This window comes from Danio rerio, chromosome 14 (assembly GCF_052040795.2).
Source record: "Danio rerio strain M-AB ecotype USA chromosome 14, GRCz13ab, whole genome shotgun sequence".
Taxonomy (NCBI): domain Eukaryota; kingdom Metazoa; phylum Chordata; class Actinopteri; order Cypriniformes; family Danionidae; genus Danio; species Danio rerio.
Window position 1 is genome coordinate 25,238,382 of NC_141034.1, and position 19,668 is coordinate 25,258,049.

The following is a 19,668-nucleotide window of genomic DNA, read 5'->3' on the forward strand; positions in this document are numbered from 1 at the left end:
TTGGGGGTAATGCATTACAAGTAATGTGAGTTTATGTACTTTTCTAAGTAATAAAAAATAATGATAAAAAAGGAATATTTGAGTAACTTTTTAGGTAAATAATACGTTTTTAAAAATAGTTTTTTAAATTAAAATGTGTGTAATCACGTTAAATCACGCTCAGTGAGAGAATGAGCTCTCTGCAGGAACAGACAGAAGCCAAGATGGCAGGGCCTTCTAAAAGAGCCTTTAGAGTAATTTTAAATTACATTTCTGTGATGGAACTATTCTCATTATTTTGAACACATGGAAGAAAAAAGGGATTGCCTCAACAGACAGTGATTTTACTGAACTAATAAGACAAGAATACAAAAGTAGCAAACACATTTCAATTTTCATTAATCTGTATTTGGCATGTACTGTAGCATCAAGAAATTCTCCGAAGGTAAAATTATTTTAATCTTTTTTTAATATATATTTTTAGGTAAAAGGAATCTGTAGGTTAAATGCAGAGCTCCTCTATTTAAAAAAAAAAAAAAAGAAAAATACCCTGCAAATTCTGAAAGATATCAAGCCGCAGGCAGGTATGAAAAAGTAACTCAAAAGTAATGTAACACATTACTTTATATGAAAATTAAGTAACACAACTATTAGCTTTTTGGGGGAGTAACTCAATATTGCAATGCATTACTTTCTAAACTTTCCCCAACACTACTAATAACTACTTAAATGATTACTTAATACAGTCAGTCTGTTAAAGCAGGGGTTCTCAAACTTTTCAGCCTGTGACCCCTAACATAACAACTCCACTGACTCGCGACCCTCCATATGCTCAGAGATGGTTATAAGCATACAAATATTGCACACAATTGTGCACTCTTACCAATAGGAACTATATAAACATAAGCATATTGACAACACAAAAAAGTGCAACAGTCTTACAATCATATATTTTTTACAATCATTATTCATTTGTTTAATTTAATATTAACCTCAATTAATAAGAATGGTGAGCACAATGTTTATAGCACAAGACTATTCATTAATTCATTTTCTTGTCGGCTTAGTCCCTTTATTAACCCAGGGTCGCCACAGCGGAATGAACCGCCAACTTATCCAGCAAGTTTATACGCAGCAGATGCCCTTCTAGCCGCAATCCATGTCTGGGAAACATCCACACACTCACACACACTCATACACTACGGACAATTTAGCCTACCCAATTCACCTGTACCACATGTCTTTAGACTGTGGGGGAAACCGAAGCACCAGGAGGAAACCCACGCACAAGACTATTCTAGGTTTAATTCTGGAGACTTGGAGCCACTTGTTCAGTCGTGACCTTTATTTTTAATGTATGAGTGCCACATAGGTGTCAAAGTTTAGCATTGTACCATAAAATCAATCTGCTGCACCTAACGCTATTGCTGGAATGTTAATCTAGCATAATTACCCCAGGGGTCGCAAACCAAAAAAAAATAAAAGGCTGAGGGTTTTGTATTTATTTTTTTTATGTAACTATTACATATAAAGTATATATTATTTATTAATAATATTACATATTATATATATATAATAAGTATATATTATAAGTTAAAAACTATTTTAATATTCTGCAGGTTATGGATGAAATATGGTAATTCTAATAGTTTCAATTGATTTTGGAAAATCACCAAGCGACCTCCCCCCCCTGTCTTATTGTCTCGTGACCCCCCAGGAGGTCCCGACCCCCACTTTGAGAACCACTGTGTTAAAGAACCAGCTAAAAGTGTTAGCACACAGTATTTGACTATTTAATGTCGGCTAGCTGACAAGTACCAAAGTTACTTGTAGAATTCTAAAATGACCATCAAAATAAAGTGTTGGTTTAAATTAATGTCAGAGTTTTCCTTTATACGCACGACAGTCTAAAATTGCATTGCAGAAAGGAACTGTTGTACTAGATCAAAACAAAATTAAACTTCTACGCAATGTTTGCAACGTGAGCATACTTGTGAAGCAAAACTAAACAAACCTGAAAGTCAACAGTTATCTCAGATCTCGTTTCCCAACTCTAGCTACCCTAACAACTGAAATATTGTTTTCACACACGCACACACACACACAAAGAACAATAAGTGTGAAAGTTTTAAATATTTGCACATTCGGGGATGGATTATGGAACTTCTGGAGTCAAAATATACTTTCAAAGTCCACACAGACCGATTGTGTCTAACACCCGTTCACCGCCTCAGCCAATGGCGTTACCGGAGGCTGATCACGCCCGTTCACATCACGACTGTCCAGCCTCTGCTCTTAGCCCAAATAAATAGCGACTGTTCCAAACGTTCAGTCCCGATTCACTAAAATCCATCGGCGTCACAGAGGAGAGGCCACTGCATACACTTTTAATCCCGTGTGCTGCTCACCACCAATCCACTCAAGTAAGGATGTTCAACTTTTAAACTATTCATATTTGTTTTATCATTGCATGTATTATATATTGCATACATGTAAGTATTAATTCCATATTGAACCGTGAACATGCAAGTGAATTCAGCAAGTGTGCAGATGTGTTGTGCAATAATATCGAAAACATTAAGGTGCTGCTTTTTTATGCACGTTAGAAATTCCAAAGGTTTACTCTATGTAAGGACTGTCGGCAGTTTATTGGTTTAATAGTGCAAATTCTGTCCGAATATTGTGCAATTTATCTACACTGCAGTCAAAATTAGATGGAATGTAAAAATGGAGGCAGTCTACTTTCATAACGATTTGTACAGTCAGTGTATAAAACTCAGTTTGCAATAATATTCACGGTCGTGTTTTACTTAATGGGTGAAAAATGCACGGAAAACTGCAAATGTGCAAGATGACTGAACCCTGGACTTGTTTGTTCAGTAGGAGGAGTCAGCGTGTTTCTCCGGACTAAAGTTCAATAGATTTGGCAAATATTTACAGGCAGGCGTGTGTAACCCAGTGAGCTGAATAATTGATGTTCTTTTAATGACATGCTTCGTTTTGTTTTTTACTGAAGTTTTGACTTTTCTCTCCCCCTCAGCATGACACACCAGTTTCCAGCTCTCTCTACGGAGCAGAAGAAGGAGCTTGCCACAATTGCTGAGCGCATTGTGGCTCCTGGAAAAGGAATCTTGGCTGCAGATGAATCCACAGGTAAATGCAGTGCACTAGATAAGAGTGTTAGTTTATGCTTTAAGATCATTAATAATACGGTCTGAGCTGTAACAAAAATGTCATATCACATAAACATCATTGTATATCCGGCTAATAATAGCCTATATATAACAATATGATACCCTTTTTGTAAATTAAATCAATTAACGTATAGTTTAGATAGCATGTGAACTAAATAATCTATTATCACATACAGTTGAAGTCAGTATTATTAGCTCCCGTTTAATTTACTCCCCAATTTTTGTTTACCTGAAATTTTCTCAACACATTTCTAAACATAATAGGTTTAATAACTCTTTTCTAATAACTGATTTCTTTTTTCCGTGATAACAGTAAATAATATTTGACAAGATATTTTTCAAGGCACTTCTATACAGCTTAAAGTGACATTTAAAGGCTTAACTAGGTTAATTAGGCAGGTAAGGGTAATTAGGCAAGTTATTGTATAATGATGGTTTCTTCTGTAGATAATTGAAAATATATAGCTTAAAGTGGCTAATAATTTTGACATTAAAATGGCTTATAAAAAATTTAAAACTGCTTTTATTCTAGCCAAAAAAGACTTTCTCTAGAAGAAAATGTTATCAGACATACTGTGAAAATGTCCTTGCTCTGTTAAACATTATTTGGGAAATATTTTAAAAAGAAAAAAATTCAAATGGGGGCTAATAATTCTTCATAAGACTTCAACTGCACTTTATCATTGCATGTCCTGACAAAATTAGAATTATAATTCATTCTAATAATTAATTCTATTAAAAAAAAAAAAAAAAAATATATATATATATATATATATATATATATATATATATATATATATAATGATATACCATTTCTGTAAATTCTATCAACTAATGTATAGTTTAGATTGCATACAAACTAATCTATTATCACATAAGTTATCATTGCATATCCTGATAATAGCCTTTATATCATGATATGATACTATCTCTGTAAATTCAATCAATTGATGTAGTTTAAATATACATTGACAACATGCATTCTCATATTTCACATATTTCTCATTTATATCTAACTTTAGGGCAAATGTTTGATGAAGTATTTACAATATAAAGTAGAAATTAATATAATACATTACTGCTCACAGGTCCAATATAAAAACAATATTACTAAATAAAATGTAAACATGGTACTTTAAAGATTGCTGAATGCTGTTATTTATCCAGTAATGGCGTGTAATACCGTTTCATATGAATTATGACCATCAAATAAGCGATAGATTTATTAGAAGATAATAAATCCTTATAGATTCCTTATCTCACCGTATTGCCCAGCCCTATTAATATTCTATGAAAGTGCTTAGATTAACACTTAATTACATGGTTATTATTAACACTAAAGTTATTCTTTCTTGATAAAGTGAGAATGAATTATATATTGGAGGTATCATGCATATTCTTATGTGACCGTTTTATGTTTTAGGCACCATGGCGAAGCGTTTCCAGAAGATAAATGTAGAGAACACTGAAGAAAATCGCCGTAGCTTTCGCGACCTTCTCTTCTCAGTAGATGATTCCATCTCTGAAAGCATTGGTGGGGTCATCTTGTTCCATGAAACACTGTACCAGAAGTCAGACAAAGGAGTTCTCTTCCCAAAGGTCATCAAGGACAAGGGCATCGTAGTTGGTATCAAGGTAAGATTGCAGTGCATCTGTGTTCATGCATTTATGCTTCTTGTAGCTCTAAAGATGATTGGGAAAGCAATGGAGGGGTCGTGTACTGTACAAGCTTCCTTTCTATCAGTCTACAAACATAAGATCTTCTTTCTAGCTTTGGCAGGTAATGTTATTAATGAAAGTGTTTTCTTTGTTCTTGATAAAGGTGGACAAAGGCACAGCAGGACTGGCTGGTACAGATGGAGAGACTACCACACAGGGTAACTTTAACTCAAACTGCATATTATAAGCTCAAAGTTTACTTCAATTGCACAGTCAAAGTCCTTAAATAGACAAAAGTCATAAAAAAGATTAATGTTAGGCTAAAAACATTGGCTTTTTATACTGTAATACACAAAAAATGCTGGGTTCTACGCAATAGATTTGTGTTGGGGCAAGATGTAATAATTAAGTTAACTCATTATTTTTTTTGTACAAATTTTAGTGGATTGAACATTAAAAAATTAAGCCCCCCCACGCCCACAACCCCCTAAGTTAAGTTATTTCAGCTTAAGTAGTTTGAACAAACATCTTTTTTTTTGAGTCTACCACTACCCTGCATAGCTTAGCTCCAAACAAAGATGCTCTAACCATCTTGAAATTAACTAGTTACGAAGGTAATTTTGGAGTGTTTAGAATGTTTGGATATGCTCTGACATATTTGTGCATATTTCTTCTACCCTTGGTCAAAAAAAAAAGTCACAGAAACAAAGTCATAAAACAAAGCAGATAGTTCTGAAAATATATGTTTAAGATATTTGCCTTGTAGACTAGAAAATTTACTACAAAATCACCTAAAAATGCTTAGGACTACTCATTCTTTAACGGTACAGTGATTTAAATGCTGTTAATCAGTTGTTTTGTGTCAGCACTGTGTATGCAGAGTATGTGATAATGGCCATGAATATTGACCAGGTGACACAAAAGAAGACACAAATGACCCATCGAGGAGAACGTTCAGTTTTACCGTAAATGCTCTACATTTGTAAACTTATGCTAATGATATCCCTGTCAGTAATCCTATGTGGTTACTTAATCTGAGGAGGCATTGTTTCCTGTGTATGTATTTGGGGTGGGGGGGGGGGGGGGGGGGGGGGGGGGGGGGGGGGTGTCATTTCTTAGTCTACTATGGGATGGGATGATAACCGTTTTCAACGTACATCGTGTTTTGGAAAAGTCAAGGTCTTAAAACTGCCAATTATTTTTTGTTTAAGTTTTTTAGGACAACAGTATCTCCGGCAGAAATTATATCCAAAGACGCCGTTTTACATTGTAAAGAAATCTGTGTTTTTGAAACTAATGAAGAGAGCATAAGTCATTTGAATTATTTAGCCTGACATGTTTACTGCTCCTAAATATTTTAAATGGTGCCAAAAATGTAATATATTGTGTTCAAAGGGGGAAAATGTTTTAGTTTTTTATCCAGACATCTAAAAATAATATTTTAGTGCAGTAATCACAACACCGTAAAACCGTGATACTTTTATACTTGTATACCAGCCCATGCCTAAAGTCTACTTGACTGTTTGCAAGATTTGTATCAAATTATGACTAAAGAAATGTATAACACAAAACCACTGATTAGAAAAAATCATTAGCCAGATAAATTTGCTCCTCAAAATGCAGCTGTTCTTTGTAACAGTTGCCTTCTTCATCAGAGAGTTGAATTAAAGTGAGCGTGCCGTACACAGTGAGCATTTTGATGGTTAAAATATTGATTGTTTGCACACATCACGAGTGAGTTTATGTGAAAATCACTCAGACACAGTGATATACAACATAATTTGAATTCCTGTTGAATTCCGTTGCAATGGCATGAATTAGCACGCCAAAACCATGGACAGAGGAAGACATTACTTTCATTGATTTCAGAGCTCTCTCTTTCTCATAAAGCTTAGAAGTGTTACGAATCACAAATGTTTGCTTAACAAGCAGCTCCTTTTTAGCAGCACGAATTAAAAAGCCCTGTCCAAAGTAAACCATGTCTTTGAGATTGGAACTGAGCTGAATTGAGTATTGTTGTAGGCCTCGGCTCTTAAATGTTGCTTTTTACTGCCACCTTGTGGACAAGCTAATTAGTGCAAAGACCGTTCAAAGAACACATTTTGCCTGGCTCACTGTACACCGCTGAAGTATACTTTGAGCTTCAATTTGATAGAAGTATATCCTGACTTTACCTTTTTCCATTTGAAAGTGAACTACTGTTGTCTGATCTGTTTGACTCAGGGTTGGACGGTCTGTCTGAACGCTGTGCCCAGTACAAGAAGGATGGCTGTGACTTTGCCAAGTGGCGTTGTGTGCTTAAAATCTCTGACAGCTGCCCCTCCACTCTTGGAATTGCTGAAAATGCCAATGTCCTTGCCCGATATGCTAGCATTTGCCAACAGGTGTGTCTAACAGAATGTTCTTAGTCCATGTGAGTTTTTTTTTCTCATTTAACAACTTAACACCCTTTTTTCTGATGAACTCTTTCTTGTTCCTATAGAATGGCCTGGTGCCTATTGTAGAGCCTGAGATCCTCCCAGACGGAGATCATGATCTGAAACAATGCCAGTACGCCACTGAGAAGGTAAGCTTATCTTCAGAATAATCAAAAGCAGAGCAGAGAATTATACTAAACTATCCATCAGCAATAACTCCAAACCAATTCCATCCAAGGTCCTAGCGGCTGTGTACAAGGCTCTCTCTGATCACCACGTTTATCTGGAGGGAACTCTGCTCAAACCAAACATGGTCACCGCTGGACACTCCTGCACCAAGAAGTACACCCCTTTAGAGGTTGCCATGGCCACAGTCACTGCTCTCAGACGCACTGTGCCTGCTGCTGTACCAGGTAAGACAGTCCGCCGGTGGTCTTCATTCGAATGTTCTTCAAACATCTTAACATTACGTTAACATCTCTCTTTTCTTTTCTCAGGCATCTGCTTTCTCTCTGGGGGTCAGAGTGAGGAAGAGGCCTCTCTGAATCTGAATGCCATGAACCAGCTGTCCCTGCACAGACCCTGGAAGCTGAGCTTCTCTTATGGCCGTGCTCTCCAGGCATCGGCACTTTCAGCCTGGAAGGGACAAGCAGCGAACAAGAAGGCTTCACAGGACGCCTTCGTTACACGTGCCAAGGTAACTGATAACTTAAAATACCTATATTGTGTTGCCAGTTTATGAAGGCCTTAATATACTTCAAATTAAGTCGATGAACTAACTAAAATGACAAAATTTAAAACAAAATACGACCAAAATTAATTTCATTTGGAGCTAGTTTGGCTTTTCTCAACAGCTTACCAAATCAAACTTATTTGGGGGTTCGTTTTGGCTCCTAAATACCTTTAAGCTACCATTGGTCCATTACCATTACACAATTGGTTGTTATCAAACCTTGTTTGACAAGCTAGTACACCAGGTGTAAAGGCCAGTCTCTCTGTAGTGGAAATAGGGCTGGGCAATTAATGGAAAAGCAATCAAAATTGACTGTCAAAGCCTAGAATCAATTCAAATTTCCTAGGTACATTTTCTCAATGACTTTCCTTATCGTGTGTGGAGTTATGTGACCCCACACTGTTAATGCTACTTTATACGTCTGTGTTGAACAAAAGGGTATGGTCTGGCGCAGCCTTCATGCAGTCGCATACCCGTGCACCTCTCAAAAAATGTTGCAAGTTTGCATTACATTGACGATGATTAGAAGCTGCGCCAGGAACAGCATGTTTTTCATTACAATAAAATTATTATTTACTTTGAAATATTTGTTCACAGAAGACTCATATAAATGCACTGTTTAAAATATTATTTACAGGATATACAAGAGTTATTTTATTTACAAGAGATACTGCTTATTCTCTACTTTTAATAATAAAAAATGAACATTGAAAATAATTAATTTTGTTTCCAAAAATGCAAGTTATTTATTGTCACTTTTATATACATTTGAAGTCAGAATTATTAAACCCCCTGAATTAGCGCCCCTGCTTATTTTTTCCCCAATTTCTGTTTAATGGAGAGCAGATTTTTTTTCTATGCAATTCTAAACATAATAGTTTTAATAACTCATTTCTAATAACTAATTTATTTTATCTTAGCCATGATGACAGTAAATAATATTTGACTAGATATTTTTCAAGAAACATCTGTACAGCTTAAAGTGACAATTAAAGGCTTAACTAGGTTATTTAGGTTAACTAGGCAGGTTAGGGTAATTAGTCAAGTTATTGTATAACGATGGTTTGTTCTGTAGACTATCAGGAAAAAAATTGCCTTAAGGGGCTAATAATTTTGTCCTTAAAATGGTGTTTAAAAATTTTGAGACTGCTTTTATTCAAGTTGAAATAAAACAAATAAGACTTTCTCTAGAAGAAAAAAATATCAGACATACTGTGAAAATGTCCTTGCTCTGTTAAACATCATTTGGGAAATATTTTAAAAAGAAAAAAAAATTCAAAGGGGGGCTAATGATTCTGACTTCATATATATATGATAGATAGATATATATGTTATCTATCTATCTATCTATCTATCTATCTATCTATCTATCTATCTATCTATCTATCTATCTATCTATCTATCTATCTATCTACCTACCTACCTACCTACCTATCTATCTATCTATCTATCTATCTATCTATCTATCTATCTATCTATCTATCTATCTATCTATCTATCTATCTATCTATCCATATATATATATATATATATATATATATATATATAGATAGATAGATAGATAGATAGGTAGGTAGGTAGGTAGGTAGGTAGGTAGGTAGGTAGGTAGGTAGGTAGATAGATAGATAGATAGATAGATAGATAGATAGATAGATAGATAGATAGATAGATAACATATTTTAATTTCAGTTGTTTAACATTGATGTTCAATAAATAATCATAGATAGTAGATAGTGTGTTTCCTTCAATTATTTTAAAATTAAGTAATGCACCTTTCGTTCAAAAATCACTTGTAATATAAGCATATTTACTGTACAAAACTTGTTAAATAAATAATAAATAAAATAAGCGTTCTTTGATCATAATCATGTTAAAATATTCAATTAATCGAGATATTGATTTTAGTGGAAATTAGTGTCCTGTGCTTTTTTTGTTTCACATATGGCAATACTCTTTTCAGCAGATCATCAAACCATGCGATACACATTCTAAAGTATGAAAAATATATTTTGTCATCGGTGCTCTGTGTTTTCTGCGTTCTGCTTTTGTTAATTAGAAGCACATAGCATCTACATCACGTGATCTTTTTCTGTGCTATTGAATAGATAAATGCTCCTGACAGATTTTTATAAAAGTGTTCTTTTCTCACATAATCCGCTTGTTAAGTGTGACGTCACACGAAGCGGCTTCTGGGTCCAAGACTGAATGGGGAGACTCATGAAATGGTAATAATCAACGATTACAAAGCGATTTAATACTTTCGAAAATCACGATCGCAATATATATGTCCATGCCTAATATCCGATGGCCAGAAAGTGATTCATTTTTTTTAGAAATTGTTAAATTTTTTGGTATTTGTTATGCAGCAAGCCCAGAGATTGTTGTGTACACTATGACTTTATATAAAATTAACTTTAATGTGTGATAGGAATAAAACGTGATCATAAAGGAATGATTTCTCCACTCAAATGAATGGCGGCTTGGACCCGAAAACAGTATTACATACGTCACCACTTAACAAGCGGATTGTTTTGTTTAGGGGTACACGCCAGCACCATGACGCGTTTACAAGCCCACCTCCTGCAGGGTGGGCTGTTAGAATGCTTGTAAACATTTTATTTATTTATTTATAAATACTTTACACCTAAATGAAGAATCGAAAATAAATTTACTTTGAAGTATATCTGGGCCTTAAGTCTACTGTACTAAATTAAACTGCAAATATTAATGTTTTATTGTTCTGTTTTTTTCCTTCAGATTAATAGTCTTGCATCAAAAGGTGAATACAAACCCTCAGGTCAGGCTGGCCAAGCATCCACACAGTCTCTATTTACTGCAAGCTATACCTACTAAACTCAACAACAAACAGCAACGTGTGCTGGACAATACAAAAAATGAGTGAAGATGCCAAAGTTATTCAAGATGACTTTATGACACACTATAAATTGTACAAATATGTTCATGTACCTCTGCCAAATCTGACTCAACTAGACACTGTTTAACCTGGATTAGATTTAGTTTTCATGCATGTGCACCTACTGATGCTTTTCATTTTGAAATAAAAAATGGTTTTATTTGAGTTGATCTCTTGTGTGAATGTTTGAGAGAGAACTGAGTTTTGGCAAAAATCTAAATTAAATTGTAGTGCTTTACTGTTCTAAAGACGAATGTGTTTGCCATGGTATACAACTGAAAGTGATGTTACGTTACTTAAGTGGATAAGGTGGATTGAAGAGCAGCAAAATCTCATGCAGGTTTTTCATTCTTGCTTCATCTGCTGCTGTCTTTCCCCATATATTCTTGTGCTGACAGGGAAAAAGGAAATCATATGTTAGTGGTTGATAGTTATGATATTTGTTCCGTCATTCAGAACAAAGAAAACCAGATTATGTTTTTATTATGAATTACTACACTGCTCTCCGGAATACTTGATTCGGATTTTCAATCATTCCAAGGTATGTTATTTTTAGATAACAACCAGTTCACCTAATAACACAGGCTCATATGGATACTTAAAATAAACATGACCGTATGTCAACAACATCTCGATGTGACATCTCGCATGGTTCAATTGGATCTTGTTAACTGCAAGTTACACCTCTAACTTGCCACAAATTACCCCCCTTCTTGTCTTGCAGTCCGCAGACAGATACACTTGGCAGGGTGGGCTGTTAGAGTGCTTGTAACATATTTATTTGATGATATATTTCTTGCTTCTAAATAAAGAATGAAAAAGAAATAGATTTTGAAGTATATCTGAAGTATAACAACCAGTCAACCTAATAACACTGGCTTATATGGATACTTCAAATCAACATGACCGTTAGTGAAAAGAAATGAACAAATTATAGTAATATGTATACAGTGTTCAGTATAAATGAGTAGACCCCTCACAGATCTCTCTTTTAAATTAATATTTTATACAGGACACTTTACAGTTATATATTTGTGCATGTACATTTGAGTAGCAGTAGCAAACACAAAACTATTAAAACTAAAAAAACTAAGATCCGTCCAAAAATTCATATGTTGGATAACAAATACTTGTTTGTATAACTCGTTTGATTCTAGATGTATTATCTGTCTATTCTTAAAGATGTTCACTGACCAAATTCTTACTTTAATGCATAGGTCTCAAACTCAATTCCTGGAGGGTCGCAGCTCTGCGGTTTTGCTCCCAATTCTAATTAAATACAGCTGATCCGACTAATCAAGCTGTTCCTCACTACTAGACACTACTAGATCAGCTGTGTTTAATTAGGGTTGGAGCTAAACTGCGCAGAGCTGCTGCCCTCCAGTTATTGAGTTTAAGACCTAAGCATAAACTGTTTAATACATTTTTAATACACCAAATTTTTTTGGCTATATTCATTGAGAAACTGATAAAATATTCATTATCAATAGGGCGTGTTTATTTATGCAGAGCACTACATGCTTATCAGTCAAACCACTGTTCTTGGCTGTTTGGCGCCATCTTGTGACTGAACAGTAATATTCGTATATATTAAAAGTAAATATTAAAGATTGCTTTTTAGTGACATTTTAAGCACTATTTGTAGCTGGATTAGGTTGCCAGATGGTCATCATAATCACAAAGGAATCTGTGAAAGTTTTAAATTAAAAACTTCAGTCTATCATTTGTTAGGTAAATTACAAACAGACCAGCACATTTAATATTCCAGTCAGAATTCGGCCCTTTGAATAATAATGATAATAAAAATAATAAAGTAGAGATTCAAGATTTTTCTAGCCTCTAATGTAAAAAAGTATGTTTGAAAATGTATGGATAACAATAATAGGCAAATTAGTATTCAAAATATTTTAATATGGGCCACTTTTGATGGTCATTTATTTCAAGAACAAGATCCAAAATTTAGAATAAAAGTTACTTGTAAAATGTTTGCTATATTTAACAACAATACAGCATTAAACAAAACTGATCATAGCTAAATTCACACCGAAGCAACAGCCAACAGAGGATTTGGCTTGGTTTTAAAGCCGTTTTCAATTGGTTATTTTCACAATTTATGATGTCATAGCAGTCAAAATAGGACAAATTAGCTTATGTATGGGACAATTTTTGGTCCTTTGTCAGTGAAGGGTCAAACCACCCAAGGATGGTGCAGATGTTTTGCTTTCTGCAGTTAGTAAATTAAGGCAGCTCAGATGTTTTGTTTCATGAGCAGCCAATAAGCCTTATCAACAGCACAAGAAGCACACTCAGGTTTCAAAACAATCGGCTAGATGTACATTATCTCTTACATGATGTAAAAAAACATGTTTTTTTTATTGTTATACCTCAGGAGAAGCTCCATATTCAAGAAGTTTGGAAACCATGTGCTTGTCCCTCTTTTCCACAGCTGCATGTAAAGCAGTTTGTCCATTGTAATCATCCTGGTTCATGTCTGCACCGGCTAAATACCACGCATGCAAAAGCTTACAGTCCTTAAGCCAAACTGCCCTGAATTAAAAAGCATAGTTGAATGCAAAGAACCACAACAGACTGACAAGTTCATCTGTAGTTTAGAAAGACTCACTTTATAAGTTCAATGCCAACTTGCACAGGCTTTAGAATTACTGTTGCTCCTTCCTTGTTCAAGATCTTGATCACATCAATGTGTCTGGCAATTGGGTAGACGATCGGTGCATAAATGTCACATTCATTTGATTTGTGTTGCAAAAACGTCTTAAAGGTCCTGTCAAATGCTTTGAAATGTGCAGTTTTTATTTATAGTAGTCCCTGCGCTTTTTAAAAAATAGCCAATAGTGTTTTATTTTTATCACAGCTCTTCCAATGAGAGTAGTTGGTCAAGTGCATCAGATGAAAAAAAGCCATAGATATTTGCATTAGATGTCGCCTACGCTGTTGTTGTTTATCAGAAGAACTGCATCAATAGAGCCACCATTTTAGTACAGGGTAGCGCTTTTTTTCAAATGAATGTGGGACCAAGGTACAGTAAAAAAGTGACCATACAGAGCCATAGATATGTAAACATATATAAATATATCTATGATCGGAAGTTTTCCCAGTGGTTAGTGTACAAATATATATATATATATATATATATATATATATATATATATATATATATATATATATATATATATATATATATTTTTTTTTTTTTTTTTTTTTTTTTTTTTAAATTAGGAAAATTATAATTTTACATCACTTTCTACATCAATGGATAAGCGACCGGACAGGCATTGCCGACAAAAAGCTTGTGTTTGTGTGCATGGAAATGTATTGTCCTCCCTACCTGTTATATTTGATCTAATCCGTGTCCTGAAACGCACCCCCTCTCCTGCTTTTACTTCTAATTCTAACAGAGGGAGCGATTTGTTTGTGAATGAATCTCCAATATGAACGTTTCGTTTGAACCATCGATATTCCTGCATCTCAATATGCATAATATATCCACATTTCTGTTCTAAATGATATATAACATTTAAAATATTTAATAATTTAGGGTGTTATCAGGCATAAGTTACTTCAAAAACTAGCCGTGACTTAGCCAACAATAATGCAAGTTTCTGGCAGCGCAGAGTCTTGTTTTCTTATTTCATTAACATTGTTTGCTGATTTAATTCAACAAAACTAGCATAAGTCTAGAATTGAGTGCAAATTAGTGTTACTTTGCATCATGGTCAGTGTGGTAAGTCTATAAGACTGTATTATCATCAATAACATTATTTTTTTAGGTTTGTAACATACAAAAACTATAGGTGGGCATAGATAATTTCTTTTAATCTAGAATAATCTTGAAATTAATCTAGATTAATCTAGATTAAAATGGCTCATTTGAAATCTGCCGAATGCATTCAGAATAAGTGTGCAACCCAAATAATAAGTCTTTGATAACGGGTATCTCAACTCAGGTGGCCCATTAGACCAGGGACTCATCTCCTGTTTCCAAATTGCATCACAAACTGCTTGAGAAACTGTTCTACTATGATAATTGGTGATGAAAATAAATGATGTTCAATAAGATATACTTGTGCTTACTGTTTATGAATTTTGAACTGTATGCCTACATAAGCTCCAAACAGAGATTTTTGATCACCTTAATCCAACTAAAGTCATAACTGAACTAAACAGAAATGGAATTAAGACGTGGAGCATGCATATATTAGTGGCATTATTGAAGTAAACACCGCAATCAGTAAAGGACTTTACATCATATTTTCCGACAAGATCCACATGCGTCTGTCAGTAAAAGACCGCACTTTTCTTTCCATTTGTCGCACGTTAATAAATTCCATAACACTATCACCAGTCCTCACTCCTTATTTGCGTCTAATACCCCAGTTTGTCACGGCAGCATGTATGAAATGTTCATGAGTTAAAGTGAAACTGCTGAACTGCAGTTAAAGTCAGGCATCCTGCTGATTTGATTCAGAAGGGCACTTTTTTGTCAGACGGCTCACCGGTCAGGTGTACATCCGCGCTAAAATATTAAATTAAAAGTCATCATAGCTTGCGTAGAATAGACCCAGCTCCCAACCCAACTTTGAGAATAGATTAACGCCGATATTTTTTTGAATCACGCGATAGGAGTCTCGCATTAACGTAGCACGTTAACGCCGATAACAGCCCACCACTACCAAAAACGTAAAAAAAAGAAATCTTACCTATGAAATGTGATGCCTTTATGCTTTGTTTGCTCATTACTACACCTATATGCAGCGCAAAAGTGGGGTGATGCGGACGCTGCTCTCACTATTCTGCCACCCTAGGTCACCTCTATGGATATGCGAGTCCTGGTCTTGACAATTGCGATTGAATGACTTTTGTCCTGGAAGCCCTGTACAAATGTGGCGGCAGTATTGATGAATGCTCAAGGCCGATATATAATATCTAGTGTACATATCTATGATGCAAAGCAAATGAGAGGCATCTTGAAGGGGGTGGGGCATGTAAGATACTAGAGAGCATTTGATTGGTCAGATGAATTGATGTAAAACTGCAAGCTTTAAAATTTGTCTTGTGAATTTTGTCAATGTTTTGAAGCACATTCGCTTAAAGATATCCTTATGACAATCGAACTTAAATTAACATTAAAAACAAAAAAACATAATAAAAAGTATTTTAATTTCACAGGACCTTTAAATCGTTTACGCAAAAATCCGTCTAGACTAGAGATGCCTAAAGTAGGCTTGGGCCGAAGTTGGCCCATTGTAACCTTTAATTTTGCCCACCATCCCAATTTGAGGAGAATGATGAAGGGTTGGGGCAAATGCCTTTAAAAGAGATCGTCATTTTATATGACATTCTATACTTAATAAAAAAAGGTTTGGGCACCCCTGGTCTAGACTATACAGGTTTTATAGACAACACAAGTATGGAAATGTCTTAAGCCACCAAAAATATTGATAAAAAGGTGATAATTACATTCAATTTTAAACATATAGACCCTTTAAATAACCTGTTCCTCAAAAAAACACTTACTTGTTTTTTATGGCAAGATGCAGAGGTGTAAAACCAGAGCAGTTTACCATATGGCATGACGCTCCAATAGACAATAAATGCTTTACTATGTAAGTTATGCCCTTTTCACAAGCTCTGTGCATGACAGTGTTGCCATCATAATCTTCAGCATCCACGTCCATCTGAAGAAATCATTTGAGAATTAACAATTGCATAACCTGCGATATGAACGAGCAGAACAGCCCAATGCTCTTCATTTTCTACATGTTGCAAGCGTTATTAATCTTACCATGTCTAGGATCTCCTGTAAACACACCAGGTCGTTGTTTTCTACACATTGGCAGGCAAAAGAGGGCAGCAGCAGTGACAGAATTGTTGTGACATCCTGAGTAAAAGCATCTTATGTTACATTACTTCAAGTCAATCTAACATTTTTCAAGTTTACTGTAATAATTTATGAGAAGGGAACGTCCATAAGAAATTAGATTCATTTCAAATAGACATTGGATGATAACTGTTTTCAAGGTACAGAAAAGTTTGAAAAAGGTTTTAAAACCGCATTTTCTGCTATACCTTTCCTATGGTATGTGTCAGATTTTTTTATTTACAATTTTTTTATTCATTTTTTAGGAAAACAGTATCTCAGCAGAAAAGAGATGCAAAGATTATAAAATTGTATAGAATTCTAAAGAAACATTTTTCGTTGTAAATTGTAGAGAAATCTGTGTTTTTGAAACTAATAAAGACAGCAGAAGTCAATGATTCATTTTACTAATTCAACCTGACATGTTTACTCCTCCAAAATCATTTGTTTCTCAAATTAAAATGTATTGTGTCCAAAATGGAAAAAAGGTTTAGTTTTTTCAGGGTGTCCACGGGGTCTTAAAAAGTTCTAAAATGTCATAAATTTAAAAAAACTAAATTTAAAAAGTACTTAATACTTAAAAAGTATTAAATTCACTGAAATATGCTGTTGTGGGTCTTAAAAACTGTTAACCAGGTCATATTATTCCCTAATTATCCATGTAAAGCTATTGCCAATCGGTACAACCAACAAATCCAAAAACATTTCACACATTTAATTTATTAACTATTTAGCACTATGGTTGAATTGTCTTCCTTACATTCTTACAATAACATTTGTTTAAAAGTTCTATATGTTTTATGCATAAATTTATGTTGTGCATACATTTTGTTCATTATAGCAATTAAAACAATAAAGAAAGGTTATGCTAATAATATATATATATATATATATATATATATATATATATATATATATATATATATATATATATATATATATATATATATATATATATTATTTACAATATGCGGCTAAGAAATAACAGAATTTAAATTTTAAAGAGGCCTGTAAAAAAATTAAATCCATTGGTTATTACAGAAAATTATTAGCGTTTTGCCCTTTGAAAGTCTGAAATTTCATTCATAAAGGTCTTAAAAGTCTTAAATTTGACATGATGAAAACCCTGTTTTTACCCAGACATTTAAAAAGAATAACGTCAAACCATGAAATCGTGATATTTTTATCCAAGGTAATCATACCTTCAGAATCTTATACCGGCTCATGCCTAATTTCAAGTATTAGGGTTACACAATTAATAAGTCTTATCTGTCATGCTTTATTTGTATGTTGTTATTTTGTTTATTTATTATTAAATAAAAAATATTTAGTTTTAGGGAAAATGTAAGTAAATAGTGATTAAAAAATAAAAGATGTGTCTATGTCAATGACAATAAAATATTTTGGATTGCAAAAAAAAAAAAAAAAATAACTATTGTCCTATTATGCAGTTACCACAACTTTCATTGTACACTCATTCATTTTGTTCTCTGTTCTGCTGTAATTTATTGCACATCTAGAATCTTTGCTTTCAAGTTGAAATGTTTTGCTTGTGCTTTGAAAGGTTTACAACCCATGTTTGTATCTCCCTGGAAAAGTATCAAATGCATGGTAGCATTTGCATCACAAGAATATTACATTCTCTTCCCAGGCTAAAACCTGTATTTAGTTGTATGTGATAAATACTTTTTAAACTTTACAATAAATATTTTACAGAAATATTTCCAATGGTAGGAAATAGAAAAGCCTTATTCGGACTGTCAGTCCAAATCTGATCCATATACAATCTAATGACAAAATGTATTTGTAAAAATAACAAAAAACAAAAAGTAGAAAACATTTTAAATGTCCATCAGTTTTCCAGATAATAATGGAACAACATTAAAAAACAACAACATATGTATGTTACATAACACATGTTTTTGTTGTAAATATTAGTAACATAACAAATGTTTGCTGAAAAAATGTTTGTTCATTTTTGGAATTAATAAAGGACTGCCAATAGTAGCCAATTGATTAACATTTTATAATAATGTTAGATAAGGAGAATATTGCCGCATCTTAATTATTATCATTATTTGTAACATTAAGTTACATTGTGAACATTTACAATTTAAAAAGTAATTATCGCGTAAAATTGAATACAGCTAGAAGCCTGGAAGGAGAATTTTATATTCTTGTGATGCAAATGATACTTTGCAGTTTCCAGGGAGATGCAAACAAATCCAAAACTTTTCAACACACAAGAAAAGCATTTTAACTCCCAAAATTGCGTTAAGAATTTAATAGCAGTAACAGGTATTGAATTTCTGAAGCAATGTTTAAAGTGGCGGTTGCTGACTTTGTCCGTTTACTGGAAATTGACTTTTCTCTCAAAGAATCACGGGGCATAGGGAATAGGTGTAACGTTATAAAAATAGCAAACTAATGGCAACAAATGTGTAAACTCACTTCAAGAGTCCTGTTATTCAGCCAGTCGAGTTTGAGCATTTTGCCCACGATGTAGAGGAACCGTCGGTCGCGTGATTGAGCGACAAATTCCGTTAACGGTAGAAAAAACGGATCGTGTAGATCCCCCTCTTTTAATTCGAAATTATATGGAAAAAAAATTTTAAATATACATTAATAACCACACAACGTATTTTCAAAAGCTTCAAAAATAATGTATGATGTATAAAGCTTTACTTACCCTTCATGCTTTTAACAAGACTATTAATCTCAGGAAGTGAAATGACGCCTTTTCTGCGCATGCGCCATCTAGAATTATCATATGACCGCGAATATCTTGCTAATGCTATCTTTTACAGTCTATGTATGAAATCTTGCTGTATTTCACTGAAATGTATGGCACGAAGCACTCATAAAACGGCTATTCTAGCTAAAAACAAAAACAA

At 34.0% G+C, this 19,668-nt stretch overlaps 2 protein-coding genes across 3 annotated transcripts; one reads left to right on the plus strand and one right to left on the minus strand.

The window, feature by feature from the left end:
• Positions 1–2,312: 2,312 nt before the first annotated feature.
• Positions 2,313–11,061, plus strand: aldob (aldolase, fructose-bisphosphate B). 2 transcript variants are annotated; one of them, XR_015506618.1, is made up of 10 exons: positions 2,313–2,402; positions 3,020–3,132; positions 4,597–4,808; positions 4,996–5,050; positions 7,056–7,216; positions 7,315–7,398; positions 7,488–7,662; positions 7,747–8,407; positions 8,448–9,312; positions 9,608–11,061. XR_015506618.1 is itself a non-coding variant. In NM_194367.4 (9 exons), exons 2-9 carry the CDS (start codon positions 3,021–3,023, stop codon positions 10,833–10,835), a joined length of 1,095 nt encoding a protein of 364 aa, NP_919348.4. In that variant the 5' UTR covers positions 2,313–2,402; position 3,020; the 3' UTR covers positions 10,836–11,061. The 2 variants fall into 2 exon arrangements, 1 of the variants encoding a protein (NP_919348.4); NM_194367.4 differs by lacking the exon at positions 8,448–9,312 and having other exon boundaries at positions 7,747–7,946; positions 10,740–11,061.
• si:dkey-74k8.4 lies at positions 10,896–19,509 on the minus strand. The gene is made up of 7 exons (XM_087281469.1): positions 19,464–19,509; positions 19,226–19,353; positions 16,700–16,795; positions 16,432–16,592; positions 13,520–13,603; positions 13,281–13,443; positions 10,896–11,287 (listed from the first exon to the last, which is right to left on the minus strand). The coding sequence occupies exons 1-7, from the start codon at positions 19,468–19,470 to the stop codon at positions 11,189–11,191; spliced, it is 738 nt and encodes a 245-aa protein (XP_087137595.1). The 5' UTR covers positions 19,471–19,509; the 3' UTR covers positions 10,896–11,188.
• Positions 19,510–19,668: the final 159 nt, after the last annotated feature.

Coding starts and splice junctions, on each gene's coding strand:
- aldob (NM_194367.4), top strand. CDS start 3,021: ATGACACACCAGTTTCCAGCTCTCTCTACGGAGCAGAAGAAGGAGCTT. Junction 7,399..7,487: donor GCCAGTACGCCACTGAGAAG/GTAAGCTTATCT, acceptor ATTCCATCCAAG/GTCCTAGCGGCTGTGTACAA. Junction 7,663..7,746: donor TGTGCCTGCTGCTGTACCAG/GTAAGACAGTCC, acceptor TTCTTTTCTCAG/GCATCTGCTTTCTCTCTGGG.
- si:dkey-74k8.4 (XM_087281469.1), bottom strand. Junction 13,604..16,431: donor CATCTTGCCATAAAAAACAA/GTAAGTGTTTTT, acceptor CCCAATTGCCAG/ACACATTGATGTGATCAAGA. Junction 11,288..13,280: donor AATATGGAGCTTCTCCTGAG/GTATAACAATAA, acceptor TTTCCCTGTCAG/CACAAGAATATATGGGGAAA.